The 20,604-nt window shown below is 40.0% G+C and overlaps 1 protein-coding gene across 1 annotated transcript in view; it reads left to right on the top strand.

Moving 5' to 3' along the window:
• The first annotated feature begins 5,131 nt into the window (after positions 1 to 5,131).
• The window catches only part of LOC139223846 (inactive dipeptidyl peptidase 10-like), a 69,248-nt gene continuing 53,775 nt past the window's right edge, over positions 5,132 to 20,604 (top strand). The window contains exon 1 of the mRNA XM_070855850.1: positions 5,132 to 5,191. Within this exon, the coding sequence (XP_070711951.1) occupies positions 5,132 to 5,191 (60 nt within the window). The remainder of the gene's footprint in view (positions 5,192 to 20,604) is intronic.

The following is a 20,604-nucleotide window of genomic DNA, read 5'->3' as shown; positions in this document are numbered from 1 at the left end:
CACACAGAGACAGCACAAGATACACGAGATCTTTTCTTCTCCGCAGAGCTTTGTGCTAATCCTGTTTCTTAAATGTGCTTCAAAGAAACTCCAGGACTGAAACGGCATTTTGGAAACAACTTACTTTCTAACTTATCTGCTGACGCACAGGAAATGCACAAAATGTAGTTATACATGATGGGAAGAGTGTGTGAGTGGAAATGTTCAAATATTACGTGATGATTTTGTTTAAACCTGAAAAAAAAAATCAACATTTGCAAGAAATATATGTTTATTTTAGTCCCAAACCTTATTTTCTTAAACAAAAAGCCAGAAAAAGATGTTGTAACTCACTTTTCATCAATTGTTTTTGGGAATTTTTTTGACGCAGCTCAGAACAAAACAAGAATAAGTCAGATAGCAGGAAAATATCAACTTTTAAAAAGCTTAGATCATTTCTATGAATAAATCAATTCAGTACCCACGACCCTGAAGGATAAGCGGTATAGACAATGGATGGAAATCAGTTTAATTCATTTTATGTAACTGCCATTGTTTTTTGATGAATTGCATTTAATTGATTAATTACTTGTATTTAATTTAATCTAGGTAATTTATTTTCATTGATAAAATGTGATAAAATTCAAATGTAATGAACTTAATGAAATGTAGTCAATTAACTTTAATTTGATTGATCTAATTCTTTACTTTGGAGTGTATTTGATGTGAAATGCGGTGGAGTAGAAGTGGAAAAAATGCACCTGAAAAATTGCACTCGTGCTCCTGCAGGCACCATTTTCCTGGAAATCAAAAAAGAAGCAAACAAAAAAAACATTGTAAATGTCTTAGCACTTGTTGTAAAATTGTGTCATTAGCTAACAAGGAGCAAAAATAATGTTCTCACTAACTTAACCGGCAGTAAATCCTCCCATTGGCCGACAGCTCATTACGCTCCACTCTGCTTTGGGAAAGTGTTTGTCTTGATTACGCTCAGCTTCCTCGTCTCCTGCACAGCTGCTCTAATTAAAGATGTTCCACTACGATTAGTACCATTTCACTATTTACTGAAAATCACCACGGTATGAAATTAACATTTTCTGTAATGGGGAAAAGAAAAAAGAAAAGAACACACTCATCACAAATGCACAAATTGGAAATATTATGATAAGTGGAACCTATGGTGAAAATATGAAGATAAATATGCCAGTTAGAGTAGAGGACCGTGCTGTTACAGACCTGTGATCACACACACACACACACACACAAAGCCTGCGTACTGCTGTTTTTCTATGTCACATTATTGCCTGTTAAGGTCACATTTCAACTAAATATCCATTTATTCCCACCATTCCCACCAAGAGCAGGACAGTGAGGGAACCATGGTGGTTCAAGAGACCCAGAAATGCCACATTTTATCTTGAGTTTGTCTTGAGAGGATAATATTCCTATAATCCTTGTCTCTATTTTACACAGTTTGGATTTGAAATGACTGGTATCCACTAAAAGTCCACTAAAAGTGCTTGTTTTTGTGGCTGACAGGCTCAAATTGTTATTCTTAGTGTGGAGCAAAAACAAAAGTGTTGCGTTTATATTTTTGTTTGGTGTAGCTGGTTTGTGTTATCGTGTGCCTTTGGTGTCTTAAAGGGTTAATTCAGAATAAATGTAATATTTGAGTAACACACAATAAGGCAAACAAACTAACCAATCGAGGTGGCAGTAAACTGTTCTGTGTGGTAAAATTTCTATTTTTGTCAATGGAGTCTGGTGGATGTGAATCGAGCAATATAAGGATCTTTTGGACCAATTCCAAACCTTTTTGGACATACTAGTCATTTTGCGCTAAAAATATTAACATTCAAGAATAGGGCCTGTGGTTCCAGTGGTTAGTTGTGTTACCTTTCTGTATTAATATATCATATATTCAGATTTTCTGGGTAAACCGAAAATACACATTTGCATAAAGCACCATAAATCTTTAATGTAACTATTCACATCAATTTTTCCTTCATTTTCAAAACAGTTCTGGTTATTCTGAAACAGAAAAAATGCACAATAAATCCATATTTGAAGCTAATGAGAGACTTTGAAAGGCACAGAAAAAGCAGTTTTTGGCCTTGGACTGAAAGAGTTGATTAGACTTTCTGTCTAATGTGCCTGATGCAATTACAGCAGCACAATGTCTCACTTCTACTGAGGGATCTCTGGATTTCCAGGCATTAAAATATGATACATGGTGATGCTTCAAAGAGAAACGGGGATAATGAGCCTGATCATTATCACACACACTGGGGTAAACATAACAACCTTTATCAGGAACAGACCCTTTACAAAATTAAACAAATGAGCTGGAATACCTTAAAAATGGTATGCAGGTATAAGGAGCCACTATTAATTGGAGTCATTCACTAACATCTGTTTAACCGCTGTGTGTATGAGCAACGTGGGGCTTATTTCTGTTTGTATATAGTAACTTTATTCAACTTTAACTTGTGTGAGCTTCATTTACACGGTTCAAATTGCTGTAATTATTTTTTTCCTGTGGAAAAATCAAGCAATGACACTGTGGTTGTTTCCACTGCACGGGCATCCTACAGGAAGCTTTATTCTGACGGACTCCTCAGAGGGAACATAATCACGTTTTCCCCATTAGATGGGCACTTCACCATGTTTTCTTCACTGGAGGGGCGTCTTAGAGGGCACGTTTTCTTGCACAGTGCATTTTATCACGTTCTATCTACCATAGGGGCATCCAAGAGGTCAATCTTGCTTATGGGGGCAAAATCCAGCACTACTCTGCTCCCCATGCATGCAAACAAGACTTAACATGCAAGTTGGCACATAAAAATGGTGGAATTCAAATTTCTTGCATGCCTTCTTATCTTATAAAGAAGCCATTATTGATCAAACCCTCAGCAGAACATCCCCATTATGAACTTGTGTGTACATTAATTTCCACATCTTGGAGATAAAGACAGCACATCGGCGTCTGATCCAGTAGCTGTACACTTCCATAAAGACAATGAGCTGGAAACTGGCCCCCTCCTTTACAACCCTCGACATTTAGGAATGGAAATCCAATAGAAAGTGGCCTGGTGAGAGTTAATAATGTTAAAAGCTGTATATGCTCAATGAAAGCAATCATACTCGACAATAAATATGATTAGTGGCATGGAAAATAGCCACCTCATCAAATATGAATCATGCTCATACATTTTCAATAAGGGACAACAGTTTACTGTAACAAATAACAAGTCTGGGAAAGGGGCTGAAGATTCAACAAATACACATACATATGGATGTGAGGATTCATCATGGCGACATTCATAAATCTTTTATATAATGTTGGGAAATGAGGATTCTCACTAAAATGACTGATGGCACCATATTAAAGCAACTTAGTGAGTGCCCTTAGTACATATGTGCTAAGTCCAGATATTTCAAAGGTGCATCATCTCTTCTTCCAAGAAATTGAGAATTTAATTAAATTTCCTTAAAGTATGAAGAAGTAAAAGTACTCACGGAGCAGTAAAACGTTCCCTGTCAGTGTTTTCTTTGTATATCTCGTGTTTCTGGATGAATATTGCTGCTGCGTTAACGTTTATGTTGCATGTTCCTGCTGTAGACTGAGCTGATTTGAACTGCTTTGTATGCTGTGGAGTAGTTTAATCCACGGCAATGCATCATGGGATATAAGATCATCTTATGTTTGTAGTATCGCTGTCCTGTGAGAACCAGGAAGCTCTAAAAAGTCGACTTTTCGGCTGTTTTCAGCTTTGTGATGACACATTTTTCAGCTGATCCAAAAGGGCTTTAAATGGTTTATTTAGCTCCAGAAGGAGGAGAATTTTCTCAGCCGACAAAGAGACACTTCATCCTTCCCTCTATCAGGAACCAAAACAGCTAAAACGATCAGATGTACTACAATAAAAAGTATAATAGAGATGTAGCGGATGGGGAGAATAAAGTAGCTGAAAATGAAAGTACAAGTACCTCAAATTCGTATTATACAAACATTATAAATGATAATATAATATAAATACTTATACTGGAGTACATATAGTGGAGCACCGTACACAGTTTTCAGATACTTGTACTTCATTTTAGTGTTTCCACTTTCTGCTGCTTTATATTTCTACTCCACTACAATCTTTTTTTATTGGCCAACATTTGTCACATTTACAAGCTTCTCAGCAGTAAAACCGCAAGTATTAAAATGAGCTGCAACATCAGTGATAAACACATTAATGCGTCAATAATTAGAGTCCAATAATATCTGATGATGATGAAGTGGGTCATTCTGAATAATCAGCACTTTTATGTTTTGTACTTTAGGTATATTTCACTTTTACTTGTGATAGAGTATTCCCACACTGTGGTGCTGCTACGTTTACTTGAATTAAAGATCTGAGTTCTTCCTCCACCGCTGTGCAGAACTGTCTGTAAAGGTTGACGTTGTCTTGCAGCAAAAATCTGTCAGCTTTTCCTCTTTTGCATCAAGTCTTTTAAGCGCTTTTGTTTTTGATGGAACAAACAGCAGCAGGTTCTTTAATGGTCAAAGTTTGAGCTGAACAGTCGTTCATCAGCCTGAGTCCTTCCAAACAAACAACACATCCTGTCAAAATGTCTTTCATCCAAACACTGAGCCCCTGCTGTAAGGCGCTTTGAATAACAACGTGAGAGAAACGCTTTGGATGTAAAAGCTCAAACCAAACGCCTGCAATATCTTTGCCTCGAGCCAATTTGCATTCTGATCAAGAAACGTTCTGGTATGTGGGAGGCACTGGCAAACACCCTGGTTTATGAACTGTCTGTCAGCTGCATGTGAAGCAGCACATACTTGCTAAGGAGGAGAGAGGGAGGGACGGCATCGAGACCATTTACTGCCAGAGAGGGATACAAAGGAGGGAGAGCAGATTGTGTATTTAAATGTTCTGCCTCTGGTGAAGCTCCAGTAACGACGAGGGAGAGCTTCTCCAGTGCAGCAGCGCCGCAGCCTTCACTTCTCAGTATTAATAGCATCAGCTCCCTGGTCAGTTTGGAGCCGAGAGGCAGCTGTTGGAAGTCGGAGGAAACTTTAAAATTGAGCTGCCGAGAGCCTACGTGATCTTGTTTTATCAGATAAAGGAGCATTCCGTGAAACTGAGGAGCAAACATGAACCAAACTGCTTCTGTCTCTCATCAGATCGACTGTCAGCCAGCCAAGGACTCCAAGGTAGGATGGATCCATTCATGTTGTGGTTCTTCTCTTGTCCGCTGAGGAATTTGTCTCACACTTTTTACAATCACTGCACTGCTCTCATCTCAGTCAGTGGTGGAGGAAGTATTCAGATCCTTTACTTTAGTGGAAGTGCTTATACAACACTGTAAGAATACTCTGTGCTGCATTGGGAATGTTACTTAAGAATTATCAGGGGGATGTATTAAGAAATCATCAAAAGTTAAAGTACTCAGTGCAGAAAAATGTCCTTGAATGATTAGATTATTCATCCATTAATGTACATTAACTCTCACTGTGAATGGATGGACTGAATGGATTAATATGCTGATTGTTTCTCCATTAATCGACCGATTTGTTTTCTATAAATAGTTCGAAACGTCACGATAACAGTGACACCTTCACAATGTCTGTTTTCACAGTTAGATTCAGTACAAACAGTTATATGAAAAGAAACACGTTTTACATGTAAAATGGCATTTTTATACTTATTGTTATTGATTAATTATGAAAAACAGTTAATTGTCTGCCAATCAACTAAGTGATTAATCGACTAATCGTTTCAGCTGCACTTTCATATACTGTCAAAGTACCTCAAATTTGTACTTAAGTATTTAGTCACATTGCACCACAGTACACATGCACACACAGCACATCATTATGTGACAGTCAGCAAAGTTTTGACCATATTTTTATGCAGTAAATACTTTATTTGAGCTTTCGTCATCGTTTCCTCTTCTTTTGTGTTTCTAACCGAGATTTCAATCAGTGGTTTGGTCCATAAGGCGACATAATAATTACGAGCTGCAGCGATAACTGTCTCACAAATCTTCTTCAAATGGTGGATATGCTGTTTTTAAATTAAAGTTATGTCACGTTTATGTGTGTGGCTTCATATTAGGAATGCCTTCAATAGACAGTTAAAATGAAAGAGAAGATAAAAACACCCGCTGAACTATAAACTTTCTCTTCTCCTCCGTGAATCACTTCTTAAATAACCTTTTTAAAGTATCTTTTACCATTTGCTGCAAGTTTGATCTTTCTGATTTGCCCTTAAATGCCTCTTACAGTGGGCCAGGACCATATTTAATTCATTACATTTCTTCAACTAAGCCCTCAAATATGTTCTTTTCCTCAAACTATTTGTTTTTAACAGTTTTCTGGTGCTAAAATCCTTCTCTGAAGTTTTTCTCTTAAAAGTTTATTTGGTCTTTTGATACCTGAAGTATGTAATGCTGACTTTTTGTGTCACTGTGTGCAGATATCAGGTAGTGGTACAAGTACAAAATAACGCTCATAGAACAGGAGAAAACAGAGCTTTTGTTGGACACTTTTTGCAGTGGATTAAACCATATTTGGCGCTCCAGTTAGCATTTCTGGCAGATTTAGTGAATATCTACACGTTAAACTGGGAAATCTCGGATAACAATGCAGCATTGTTTTGTACGGTCGATGGAATAATATATTTACCTGAACTTTATCTATAACTTGTATCTACTAAATGAAAGGAGTTTAACATAACAATTAAAACAAAGGAAATAAAAATACAAATATATGATATGCAAAACTTAACAAATGTCTTTAATTGATCAAACTAAAGCCACCCTGTCAAACTGGATCCTCTATGATTCAGTTCCATTGAAAGATCAAAGCACATTAATGTATTTGGTGACCGCTTTATGTTTTAGGGCTGATATCTGCAGTAAAATACAAGTCAGAGACACGGTGACAGCAGCGGGGAGGAATAAAGGCTCCAACATTAAAGAGCCTCATTATTGCTCTCAGTTTATGCAAAGCGGTTCTTAGCTGTGAGCAGATCCGCTGAACAGAGAGACGAACAGCTAAAGCATAATCCCGTACAATCCTGCGCTGCTGTAGCCCCACAGCAGCACGATGGGAATAATCTGTCAGGGGTGAACTTCTGTTAACTTATGCAAAGAAAGCGCTGCATTACACTTTTAAAGGATGTGCCATTTTTTTTACAAGCACCTCTGCAGAAACATTAGATTTGATGTTTTTCCCGCAGCAAAAACACTCCCTAATCTGACCCCAAATTTGAGATTACAGCCAACGAAAAGCATCAAAAAGACTTGAGGTTTCTACGTGACTCATACATACATACATACATACACACATACTGCAAAATGAACAGGAATGCTTTGCTGCTGTGTTGCATGTGCATTATTTAGCTTGAGTGGTTTTAATTGAGTCATAAATCATGGCTGAGTAATCCTGCGTCATTTCCTACCTGCTTCATAAATAAGCCGGTGCCTCTAGATACATTAGGGCTGCATGTGAGGATTTACCCACCACAAAGGGGGCGGACAGTAAAACTGAAATTAGCGTCCAATATGGCTGCAGGAAAACGTGCCTTTTATTTGCAAATTAGCAGCATTTTGTGCAGGCGCTTAATCACCAGAAGTGGAAATATGTTTGTGCTGAAACAGAACAGTATTGTCAAGGGTGGATTAGGTCATCAGAGGAGACAAAAATACCTTTTTCAGCATTTCCAACTGCAGTTGTTCATCTACATCTTTTCAAACTGAAGTACCTCAATTTGACGAAATGATCTTAAATCAAAGCCAGTTTCTGTAACTCTTATTGAACAGTGGCCACTGTTGCCGCAAGTGACGATCACCAGACAATAGCAAACGCTAAATCACAGTGTTTCGACATAAAATAAGCAAACAGATCGAGCTTAAGTTAACTTAAATTGATGCACTACTGTTCCCGAGGTCAACAGTGTCCACAATCACAAAGGTATTGACGAGGCATCAATCAATCTGAGGTGGACAAAAAAAAGTTTGTTGACCTTTTAACAACCAAGAAAATCCATCACCTTCCTGGTGTCTGGTGTTCTGATGTTCAGCCCTGCTTCTACAATGATACGTATTCAAATACAACTCATCTGCATGAGGCCATATGTTTTGGTAGAAAGGTATTTCCAGGGTTCAGTCTGTTAATTGGACCATTTCATTGGTTTGAGACCCTTCAATCGGCAACTATATCTGAAACTTGCTCAAAAGTATCAAAAAATGTCCACTAAAAGTGCTTATTTTGCCACTGACAGGCTCAGGTTGTTATTCTGCCCACATTATGTGCCTGACAACACTATTGAAAGGATCCCTACAGAGACAAACCTGTGAGATCCTTTTTATTTTACCAGAATTCGCTGTTATATTGCTCTCTCCAATGATCTCTCTGATGATCAGACCAGGATTTCCCCACATTTGCTATTCTTGCAGGGTGTGGTCATTTAGACCTTTATTGGACATTAAATATCCCCTTCAGACATGTTTTAAGACATATAAAACCTCATAGAAAAGATTGAGATGTACTCCTCAGTGTGTGCCTGGAACTATCTGGGAACATCACTGTCTATTAACTGAAGAACATCTAGAAGAAACACCGTGAAAGAAAAAGCATTTAAAGGGATAATAAAGTTTCCACGCAGGATGTGTTGGACCGTCTGCCCACACAGGACCCACCGGGGTGCAGAGAGACAGGAGCTAATTCAGCACCTGTGGACGCTGCAGACCGAAGCCTGACGGAGCAGCTGTGGTGGCCCTGAATTCAAACGGCAGAACAAAAACAGCCTCACAGCATGTCAGTCATCTCGCTCTGAATGCAGTCTCAAATCAAAGGTGCTCTGGAGGCGTGAAATCTAAACATAGTCGGTGCCAAAGCAGACGTACAAATATACACTACTTCAGATTTGGGTGCGGACATTAAAATGGCCTTTTTCCCCCTTAAAACAGGGACACACCTGTAGCTGATGATGCTTGCTCCATAACGTTTGAGTCAAAACTGCAACAACTGATTTGTTTTAGCGTATTTACACACACAGCGGTTACAACCTGCCTTTTTCTACCTTGACATTGGGGGAAAAAAGGTGTTTTCCTGTATTCGAGCAACATCTGAATAGCTGCTAATGGGGTTTTACTGTGTTTAGTGTCAAATTCTTTCTTTTCAGGGTCTGTCTTCATAAAAGCCTCCGTGTTGGTCTCTTTTCACCAGAGCCCTTGATAAAATCTCCAAATTTCTTGTTTTGTCTGACCAACAACTTGAAAGCCGGAAATATTCAGTTTATGACGATTAAAAACAGAAAAGAAGAGCAGAAACTTCTCACATTTGAGAAGCTGGAACATGCAAATACTTAAACAGCTAAACAGGAGACTTTTAAAGACCATGTCCAGCACAGACAGCTGTTTCATCCAGGTGTGAAATCAATATATAATCAGCCCCCAAGCATTGTAGATATGCTTGAAAGGCGATTATATATTAGTTTAGGGCTTTTATATGAAATACAAGGCTGTCAGTGTAGTTTAGCTGTAGGCCTGAGTAACTGTGATGTCCAAATGATGGCTATGGGGTGTTACTTCATACGAGCTGACAGACGTTATTGTTGTGTTAGACATCCGAAGCTGCAGGTTCTCTTTCATTTCTAAGACAATAGACGCAACAGAAGAATCACTGCTTACAATTGGTGCTCATCTATCTTGTTGTAGCAGGACAGAGTGTAAAAAGTGTCACTTCATCCCATTTGAGGGATTTCTTTGTGGAACTTCAGGAAGTTTTGCTATTTTATCATGATTATGATCATCTGTCACTCCCTCCTTCTGTTTTCTCATTTTCACTCGCTAGTTGTTGCTAAGTAACTTGTTATTCCAGCGCATGTTTATCATGTATTTATATATATATATATATATATATATATATAAGTATATGTATATATATCAGTCAATCCCATTTGCACTGGGTCAGAGGAGTGGGAGTGTGTTCATACGCTTGAGTTTGCAGTGAGTCAGTCGTAGAAGCAATGAGCATTACTTGAAAAACGACAAGAAGCTCTCGTCTTCTGAAAGTTTTTCTTTCGTCTTCGGAGCTGCTGTCGACATGTTGTTGATCCGCTGACATCGTCGAAGTCTGCTTCTTCTTTGTGTCAGTTCAGCGAGCGCATAACTGAAAATGTCTAAACGCTGTCTGACCTCGAAAAAAAAGTCAAACACTGGATCACAGCGCAGCAAAGAGATTTCATGATGGCGGCAATTCACAGATCTGCCACAGGGAAAGACAAGCCCTTATCCGACTGCTAAGGTGCCCATGAGCAAGACACCGAAACACTATCTGTGTTTATTATACCTTTACTGCAACAGAAGAACTTTTCATCAATGTGCCTGACAAATCAAAGCTCTTTTAGAGGAGACTAATTCTCTAAGCAGTGGAAAGCGGTGGCTCCCAACCTTCAGGGGCCATTTGAGTAGGTCACAGGATCATTTTGAGAAGTCATAAAATGATTAAAGTTTTAGGAAATAACAAAAAAAACATCTTCCTCTTCACACATGTCTTATATTTTCTGACTTTTCCCCAGTTTGTGCTGATTTTTTGTAAACCACCAGATAGTTTTACATCCTCTGGTAGCTAACAAGTCTGAGGAGTTCACTGGTTCCTTCCAACTGTTGCACACATTTTAACCGTATCTCCTGAAAATCTGCAGAACAAAATGCAAATTAAATTTACTGCTGATATGCAAATATTAGGAGCATCATGATAAACACCTGGTGGTGCTATTTCTCCAGTCAGGTGCCAATAAACCACTGCAGCAGAAGAACGACAGCACTTTCAAGTGTGCACAGTAAATATGAAGCTACTTTAAAGTGTAAAAACAACACTCAAGCGGCTCCACATTTCCAGATTTTCTGGGTGGATCCGTCTTGGTTTTTTACTCAAAATGCTAAAGATTGAGACCAAAACTTCCTCATGTAGCAGGAACTTTCAAAGCAACAACTTCTCAGAGCTTTGTCTGGCCTAAACTCAACCCCAGAACCTGAGAAGCTGAGCAGATCGGCCGTCATGACAGGGTTGAGCAGCCTGTGCGGCTCCCAGTCACACTGAATATTAACATTAGCCCTGTGTCGTCACCACCATCTGTTACCGTGGAGATGGACACGGAGTAAAGTAGCTCATTGGCATGTGAGCGGTGGAGGAAGGTGGAGATGACTCATCATCGCCATCACCGACTTTAGATGCTTGTCAACCTGTGATCAGCATGTTAGCCTTTGAGCTGCGACGTGCCTCAGAAGCTACTTTAACGAGGCCTAAACAGTGTGATGGTGTATACATGTAATGCTTTAATGAGAAAAGGCAGGAGGAGCAGCCTGAGAGACAAGATTTGTGGTTCAGAAATCCTAAATGCAGAGCAGAGCTGTTTGCGTTTGCACAGCCTACACTGTTATCGTGTGAAAGCCAGGCTGTGTGTGAGATGAGAAATCCTGCTGCCAAGTTCCTGACTATGTAATTCACATGGCAGGGGGTGGAAGAAGTGCTCACATCCTTCATTTAAGTAAAACTACTAATACAACACTGTGGAAATATTCCACTACAAGTAAAAGTCCTACATATGATAAGTTTGGATTAATATTAGCGCTGCATTAATATGTGTGTTGTATTGTCCTGCTAATTTTAGCTTCTTAAGTTGAGACACTTCAGGCTAAAACAAAGGTTTTCAGTCTCTGGTCAGTTTCGTGATTTTGCTCTATTTTGCTTCCAAAACATGTTGTTGTTGCCTCCCTGACTTCGCCGACAGAGGGCAGCTGGTTTTCTGTCCTCTCAACCATGTGCTCTGTTTTTCTTAAATCCATTGATTTTCAACATAGTCCATGAAAATAGTGAATACATTTGTTTTTAACCGTTTCTTTTTAACATAGCAGTTTTTACAGTGTTATTCTAAACATATGAAATGTACTTTTTAACACAACAGCAATATAACCTCTGTTACTCTTGTTTCATTTCCTTACAAAACAATTGCATTTTTCCCATGAAACAACACATTTACCTCATACCCAACTAAATAAAGAGTGCAATGCTCCTTTAATAACACTTCATTCAACAGAGGAGTTTGTTCATATAGCATTCAAAGCTTAATTTCTATGACATCATATTCCTAAAAATGTGGCAAAAATAGTTGTTTTTTTACAGCTGCCAACTGTATTTTCTCATTCATTGAGCCCTCAGCGGCTTAAATGGTGCATGTTCAAATAAAAGCATATTTCAGTTCATTAAATTACCTAAATCGGAGCCTCTGATGAACAGACACGAGGCAGAAAGTGACTGCACTGATTTAAAATCCCATCACAAGGTAGCACATGAATGCTGGTCTGCTTCCTGTCACTAGAGGACAGTCTTACACAGGACTGCACGGTGGATGGATTTCTTCTGTCACCCAGTGATGGAATGGCAAATTAGAAATGTGACCTCCAGTCAGATCAGAGACAGGAGATGTGACAGAAAAGCACAAGAATAGAGATTTTACTTTGAAATACCTCATTTAGATTGCGTCTACTTAAATGTGAATAATGCAGACATGTGGAGAAATAAAGAAATAGAAATAGAAATAAACCTTAAAACTGAAAATTGGAGATGTCTTGCATACTATCCACCATGTTGCCCTTGCACATGCTGGTGTTTACTTTGATGTATCTTATCTTTGGGTCTGTGAGTCACACCTTCGCTCATGAGGAATCGTCTCAGGTTGGACCGCTCCGAAATATAATTGCCCAAACCAAGGTCACTGCCATGACAGCAGCATCCCAGAGGCAAGAGGAGAAGCTACCACATGTCTCCTCATTCAGCTGCAGCTGCTGCACTCAGAGCTCTACGGCAGCAGATGCACAAGTGAAACCAATAATATTAATAATAATATTAATATAATAATATATATAATAATATTAACTATGGCTTCATCCAGTTTAAGTCGAAAATACTGTCAAACATACGTTTGATATGTTGGATGCAAAAAAGGATATTTTTATAAGAATTATTTAAAGTCAAAGTTGTTTTAATTGAAAAAATAACTGAACTGACCCATTAAAAAAGTTCAGGATATCATATTTCACCCCCCCCCAAGACGCTGATATTCTGCTCTTGCAGCATTTAGCAGCTATTAGCATGTACAGCTAATTGCCATCATTAGCACTGTTAACATTCATCACTAAAAACAGCAGGTGCCCGTCTTTATTGCCACAAAATAAACATTACGTGATGTGCTACTAGAGCAACCACACACTGTTCAGTAATGGTACCTTCTCCTTCACTAGTGGGTGTCGACTGAAATGATCATTATTTTGGAGAAAGTTTCATCCATTCCACCCAGTTGCAGGCCTAAATCTCATTGAATCCAGAGTTTATAACAATTCGAATTAATGTAATTGAAGAAAAATTACATTAAGTCACTTTTTTATTCATTTCTTTACCATATGTTTCGTGTTTTTGTCACAAATCTGGGAAAAGAACAAGGAGACGTTCGGTTAATTGCCACTGGTGGCCAGTCGGTCCAGCATGGAGCTAATATAAAAAAACAGAGAGGCAGAGATAAGGGACACCTCGGACTAATAAAGGCTTTTCTCTTAATCAGTAATGAACTCTTTGATCCACAGCTCCTCTCCAGGTGGTAATACGAGAGAGTGGAGGGAGCAAAGAGTGAGTGTAAAGTGTGAAAAAGTCCTTTTTAAAGACACGTTGTAAATGCTGCTTTCTCAAGCCAAAAATTGCACCTCAAATCTCACCAAGTTCCCTTTCAGGAATTGTTTGACATTTCGGCAAATGTGCTCATTTGCTGCCAGATTTCCACCACTCTCATGTGAGTGTGGTAATTCTATGACATAAGGACTGGAAACAGGAGGAAACAGCTGGCCTGGCTCTGTCCAAAAATAACTAAATCCACCTTGCAGCGCCTCGAATGTTCCCTAATTAACACATTATATCTTGTTTGTTTAATCTGCATAAATACTTACAATGCAGAACAAAAGGCTATGCTTTCAGTGGGGGCTTTAATGAGCTTATTTAAGTCCCGCCTCCCAAACTCTTGTTCACTTTTGAAATTTCTTTTCCAGAGTTCACTGACATATCAGCTAACATCAAGGCAAATTAACCACAGAGAATTATCTTTGCTCACAGCCTCACCACAAAGTATGTGGTCTGTACTCTGTAATGGGCTCTAATCAGACAGTGTCTCACTCTGTGACATTGCTGGGAAGCTCCTCGAGCGCCGCAGCACCTCTTACTTTAATTCTGATAATCTGTCTAAGCAGGTTGACTTGACTTTGAACTCCCGCTGTGCGGCGGAGTCGACGTTGCTTTTGAATCCCCCCCTCTGGACTGAAACCCCTCAGGGATTTTCCGTCCTGTCTGTCAAACTTCCTGCCGCTTGCTGATGCTTTGACTTAAGGATGCAGCTTTTAATCTTTTCATCTACAAATTTAAAGGTGCAGTGTGTAGCACTTAGGAGGATGAATGTAGTATAAATAACTATGCTTTCAGTACTGTAAAATCACTTGAAAGGAAGAGTCGTTGCTCTTTTGTTAGCTTAGAAAAAGCCCTTTTTATCCACATAGAGAGCGGATCCTCTTCCACGGAGTCCCCCATGTTTCTACAGTAACCCAGAGTGGCCTTCAGCGATTGGACAGCAAAGAGGAAGAAACAAGGAACACCATTGTGTGTTTTGACAAATATTTAGCACAAGTAAAAGCAAATGAGTCCTTGTGGGCCACCGTACTTTCACTACACACTTCGTTTATACTGAATCATGTGTACACTTTGGTCTCATTCAACCTGAAATATTCTCCATTTCTGGACTTGTTTTTGTTTTTTGCTGCATTTTATTCTCCTCACAGTTAAATGGCCAAGCATGAATAACTAGACCTCATGGTGGGTTGTTTCCATCCAATTTAGGTTGTTTTTCAGATAAACCAAAAGTCAAGAGTTGCAAACTGTGGCTGAGTTTAGAGGCCAAACTTATATGGAAGAAGAAAAATGGAAGGCGAGGTTCAGAAAAGTGCACTTTCAGTTCAAATGAATTTTAAGGTTTGAAAAAATCTGTTTCTTAATTAAACCTTATTGATAAGGCCATAAGGCCTATTTTTACAATTAAGAAGCGATAATCAAACGATTAACAAACAAAATAATACATGAATAGAATACAAAAATAGGCAAAAATGAATTTTTTTTGCTCCATTTAAACCCACTTTTGTCTGATTGTCCTTTTGACTGAGAATTGAGCTCAGTGGGCCTCAGTGTCACCACCAGCCAAATTCCCCCAGACACCGACTTAGATAATCAGACTAACGACGCCAAGTGAAACTGGGTTGACTGAATTTACTTATGAATGACACAATTTTTTTTAAGTAGTAACATCAGGACAGAGTGGTTTTGTGAGTGCAAGTGTGTGTGTGTGTGTGTGTGTGTGTGCCAGACGTCTGTTTACTCTGAAGAGAAAAGCCAGACAGACAGACACGCTGGTGGCAAGAGCAGGAGAGGAGGCAGTTTTTTACTATTATTGTAGCTTTTTACACCATCGCACTGCAGAGCGAATGTATTTTAATTGTTTTTTTGGGTAATATTTCCCACTTTTGACGTAGAGAAATAATTGGACTTGGAGGAGGAAGCGCATCGGTGCTGCATGAGTTTGAAGCTTCACGTTTCTGTGTTTTGACTGGAGAGACGTCAACATGATGGACCCAGAGCTCAGGTTCCTGGAGGTGAGGTGTCATTACTCTCTTATTTATAGACACCACAACGCTGTGGCTCTTATGGAAGGTGTGAGTGAGTGTTTTGACATCCTAAAGTTTGCCTCATAGCTGGAGAATCAGTGGAGAGGAGTGACGAGTGTGTTTTATGGGAATGTCCCAGGAGTGCTTGCTGCCTCCTGGGAGAGTCGAGGCTCTGAGAAACAGAAACGCATCCGCTGGGACTCAAAGTGTGTCAGGACTCAGACTGTTGTGGTGAGTTAGTGAGTGATGAATGGGCTGTAGGTTGTGCCTCTGGGAGCTTTAAAGACTGCTGCAGTTTTTGTTTTCATCTGAAAAGATGCATTTATTGAGAGGAAACAGATTTTCTAATCCATAAATCCCAGGTTTATGTTTAGTCTGTAAATTGTCAGATTCCATCACAATTTCCTTGAGCTCAAGATCCATCCATCCATCCATCCATCCATCCATGACACTTGTAGAGTCTCTCCGGTGTGTTCTGGCTCCTCCTTCCAGTTGGATGATCCTGGAAAACCTCCAAAGGAAGGCACCCAGGGGGATCCTGATCAGCTGACCCCCTTATCTGGCTCCTTTCGATCTCATTCTTACCGCCGTTACCCAAAGCTCATGACCAAAGGTGATCGGATGCGAGGCACAGGTTACTGCTGGCACTGCGTCAATCAACCTCAGGCCCAAAGTGACATCTTCAAATTGGTTGTTTTGTCCCCCAAAAGCACAAAAACTCAAGAACCCAGAAGACATAAAACAAGCAAGCAAATCGTCACAACCGAGGAGCTATTCAATGTTTGGTATTCAAATAGTTTCTACTCACCGGGCCCATGTGGAATCTATGATTTATGGCGGATTTTAAACAAATTTTAAATGAATATTATCAATTGCATTACAAGAAATGAAAACATTCTGCTAAATTCTGCAGATTTTCATTTTGGATCTCCACTGGAACTGATTCTGTGTCTAGTACAACACCTGCATCGCTGCCGACCCTGCACTGTTCACTACTGATTTCATGCTCCATCCTACCATAACATGCAAACAAGACCTCAAGGCAGGTGGACGCCCCCAATCTGAGACTGGAAATCAGCTGATTCCACCATGTTGGTGGGGAACTAGTTGCCCAAACTGAAGAGAAATAAATAACTCAAGGTCTTGTTGAGGATTTATTGAGGATTGGTGTATGATGTAGATTTGGATGAAGTGACTCTCATTCTTACTCGTTACTCACGAGCCTAACATTATACCATTTACTTCCACTTTCATAATCACAGTCTTTGACGGTGATGAAACCAAATTCAGATGAGTCATCTGTTCTAGTTTGATACTGCACTGAGTAAAGAGGCACGTTTTCAGATGTTTTCAGACTCTTTCTCCTGCTGGGTAAACCAGGCCTGAGCCGGTCTGCTGCCAGTGTTGACTTTGGGCATCAACATCAACACAGACAACATCTGCAGTCACACTCTTAAACCAATATGACTCAGGAGGCCGAGACGTCAGACTGTGAAACCCCATCAGAGAGATTTACAGTCCTGCAGCTTTTTCTTTGACAGTAAACCGTCTTTCCTTGCAAGCTGGGCCGACTGGTGCCAAGCAGGGCCCCAGGCTGGTTAATGGGCCAGTCAGTAAACCCTAACCCACTTTTTTCTAGGTCAAGGTAGTGGATCTTCCACTGCCCCACTTATTTGACAGCTGTAGTCACTGGTTGATTCACAAATTCAGATTCTCGCACTATATCGCAGTGTTTCTTGGTCCTGATTCATCCGACGGCCCAGTTTGTGTGACTCTGAGTCACGTCAGGTTCTCATGTGAAAACAACACAGTTTGGTTATTTATTCCTCATCTAGAAAGAGTCCTCTGTTGTTGGTTTTGGAAAAAGGCCACATATAGGTTAGAATATCCATGTGTATCATCATGGCAGTGACTAATATACTCTGCAGGTGGATGGTTTTCAGTGCCACACTCCCACACACAGCTTATTGTCTTTGTGCCTGCGCTGTTTGCAATTTAGCATTTCTATAAATGGACATTTAGGCCTCGAGGAGATTTAAAGCATTTGCGTGGTTCAGTGTCTACGGCCTCTTTTATGCTGCAAGATACTCTGAAATATACATTAACATTTAAAGAGGCCACTCTAAAGACTGTTATGATTATTTAGAGGTTGGTCCTAAACTTCCATCCTTTTTATGTGAGGACAGATTAAAGATGATATGCAAGAGGTCATGTGACTTTGTTGGCTTTTTGTGACAGGAAAAACAGGTTTGTGTCGCCAGGCGGCATCTTCTTGGCAATTAGAAGGACTTTTAATATAAATATCTGATTGTTATTTCCAACTACAAAACATGTTTATGGCTCCTGTGCTGCACCTGTTTGAATCTGGCTCCAATTTTCCACTAATTCCTTTAAATATTTAATTTTGGCCTCACAGAAACAATGTTATAATAACAGGGACACAGAATAACACCTAGAGCTCAACGTGGACAAAACCATCGTATATCCAGAGGGCAATGGCAGACCAGAGTTTGGAAAACATGATGTCGAGCTACGTCTCGCCAAATAATGGACGACCGTGCTTAAACTGTGAGAAATGCAACTAAAGTTACATTAGGCTCTGTAATTAAGTGAAGGGACCAGCAGTATCTTCCCTCCTTTAGTAAGGACTGTTTTATGTATCCCAGAGATGCAGTGAGGCACTTTTCCTCTGTGTTTCCAGACTTTAACCTGCGCTTATCAGGACTTCTCCTCGGATCCTTCTGGGTCAATTAACCCACTTAGGAGCCCTCCTTATCTGAAAAACACTTCTCAACCAAACCTCAGTGGTTCCAGAGTCTGAGCCCTGCAGGTTTCCATCCTGGCAGCAGGTTAATTACATTCACCTGGCGTCCCAGGTGTAAATCAGTCCCTAATTAGACAGCAGGACTGAAACCCAGAAGGGTTCGGACACCCGAGGAGGAGGAAACTCAACCGTTTTGGCTCGTCACCCATTAAAACAAAGCTCTGCCTGCACAAAAACAACATCCAGTTTACTTCCACTCGAGGATGATGGTGCGTCTTGGTGTTGATTTCAACTGTTCCCAGCCTGAGTAAAACTGGTGTTAGAAGGTAGAAGGGAAAGAAACATCCTCAGGTTCTTGTGTTTTGATCTTCAGAGGAGGCTCCAAACTATTTAATATTTTACAAGAAAAACACACACACACACACACAGAGAAAAAAGCCAAAAAAGACTCATAAAGCCAAAGTACAACAGTACAAAACAGATGAACATGATGATCAAATTCTTTAATGGGCTATTTTCCTATCCAGTAAATCAGCTTTGCACACTTGTAGCAGGCACGTGGATGAAAGTGTGTTCATATCATTTTAAAGGCAGGAAGAGCTGCTGCACAAATATATGAATGCCAGAGAATGCAAACGCGCCCAAATGATAGAACCAGTTTGTGGTCTGAAGACCGTGGAGAAGATTTCTACCTCAGGGACATTAGTGAACTTCTCAAACACCAGCAGAGGTCAGAGAGAGAGAGAGAGAGAGAGAGAGAGAGAGAGAGAGAGAGATCATTTCCATGTGGTCTCTGATTCCGCCTGTTAAATATTTAATAGAAATAGTCCAACCAAGCTTTGAGGATCTTTCCTCCCTCTTCCTTCTGTTCCTGCCCTCTGCCTTCTACCACCACTCTTCTTCCGCCATTCTTCCCTGTGCTCATTATTGCTTCCCCCTCTGTTTTCCTCAGGATTTTTCGATCTGTGGCCGTTTCCCTCCCCTCGCTCCCTGCTCGTTGACCTCGAGCCTCTCCTCAGGTCCACATTTGAGCACTAACGCTGCTCATTCGGTTTCCAGCCGCATGCTTGTGTTACAGCCCATCTGATGGTTTTTGCTCGCTACAATCATCCCTTAACCCACGAAGCTGAACTCTGAAGATTTCAATTCTCCTTCTGAAGATGCATCAGGCTCTGGAGGAGAGGGTTTGGAACAGATGCAATCTTTAAGTGAGCGCAGCACGCTTTTTCCAGCTTTACGAACAAATCAATTATGCACAACAGAGCAAAAGCAGAAGCAACGCAATTATGCTGTGTTACTTGCAACTGTCTGATCTTCCATTTCCCTTCCATACTTCTATCACTAAGATTAGCTAGCTCTGCTCCATACATCAACCACTGAGGATGCTGTTCGCCTGGGAGCTGATCGCCTCAGTCTCACATGATGTAAATAGTCACCAAATGCATATTTAAGGCCTTTTTACATAGTTTAAAATGAGTCAACAGGAAACATCAATGTATAGTAAGTATAAGTATATAAGTGTAAGTATATTTACTCATGTCCTGTACTTAAGCACAGTTTTGACGTACTTGTACTTTACTGGAGATCAATTAGATGATGTTCAGCATGATGAATACTTCACTTTAAGTATACTCCAATGCCAACACTCGTTACTACACTGTGGTATTGCTACTTTAATTTTTCCTCCACTAGGAGAGTAAAAGTTAGCTTAATTAGCTCAACAACCGCTAAAACTCTGCTACAGCAGTTTGAAAGCACGAAGAAAAGCAAGAAAGACACAGAAAACCTGCTTTTGTACTACTGTTTAAAATCAGGAACTCATGGTTTCTAAGATGAGCTCGTCTACGCCGGGAGTATTTGGTCCTCAGAAGTATAGCAGAAAAAGAAGGCACACACAGAGGGAGACCATGGCGGGCTGTTTTAACACTTAATCAAACCACACTCCTCTGTAATTACATTTCAGCTTTCCATAATAGCGTTTCTCCCAGTCAAAACTGTATTCCCACCAGTCCGAGCTGTAATCAAAGACGTCCACAGAATCCTTTCTACTGGTCCAAATTGAACTTCAAGATATCTGAAACTTTGATTGCACTTGTCAA

The sequence above is a fragment of the Pempheris klunzingeri genome, chromosome 24 (genome assembly GCF_042242105.1).
Source record: "Pempheris klunzingeri isolate RE-2024b chromosome 24, fPemKlu1.hap1, whole genome shotgun sequence".
Taxonomy (NCBI): Eukaryota; Metazoa; Chordata; class Actinopteri; order Acropomatiformes; family Pempheridae; genus Pempheris; species Pempheris klunzingeri.
Note: the sequence above shows the minus strand (reverse complement) of the source record. Positions and strands in the feature narration are given on the sequence as shown.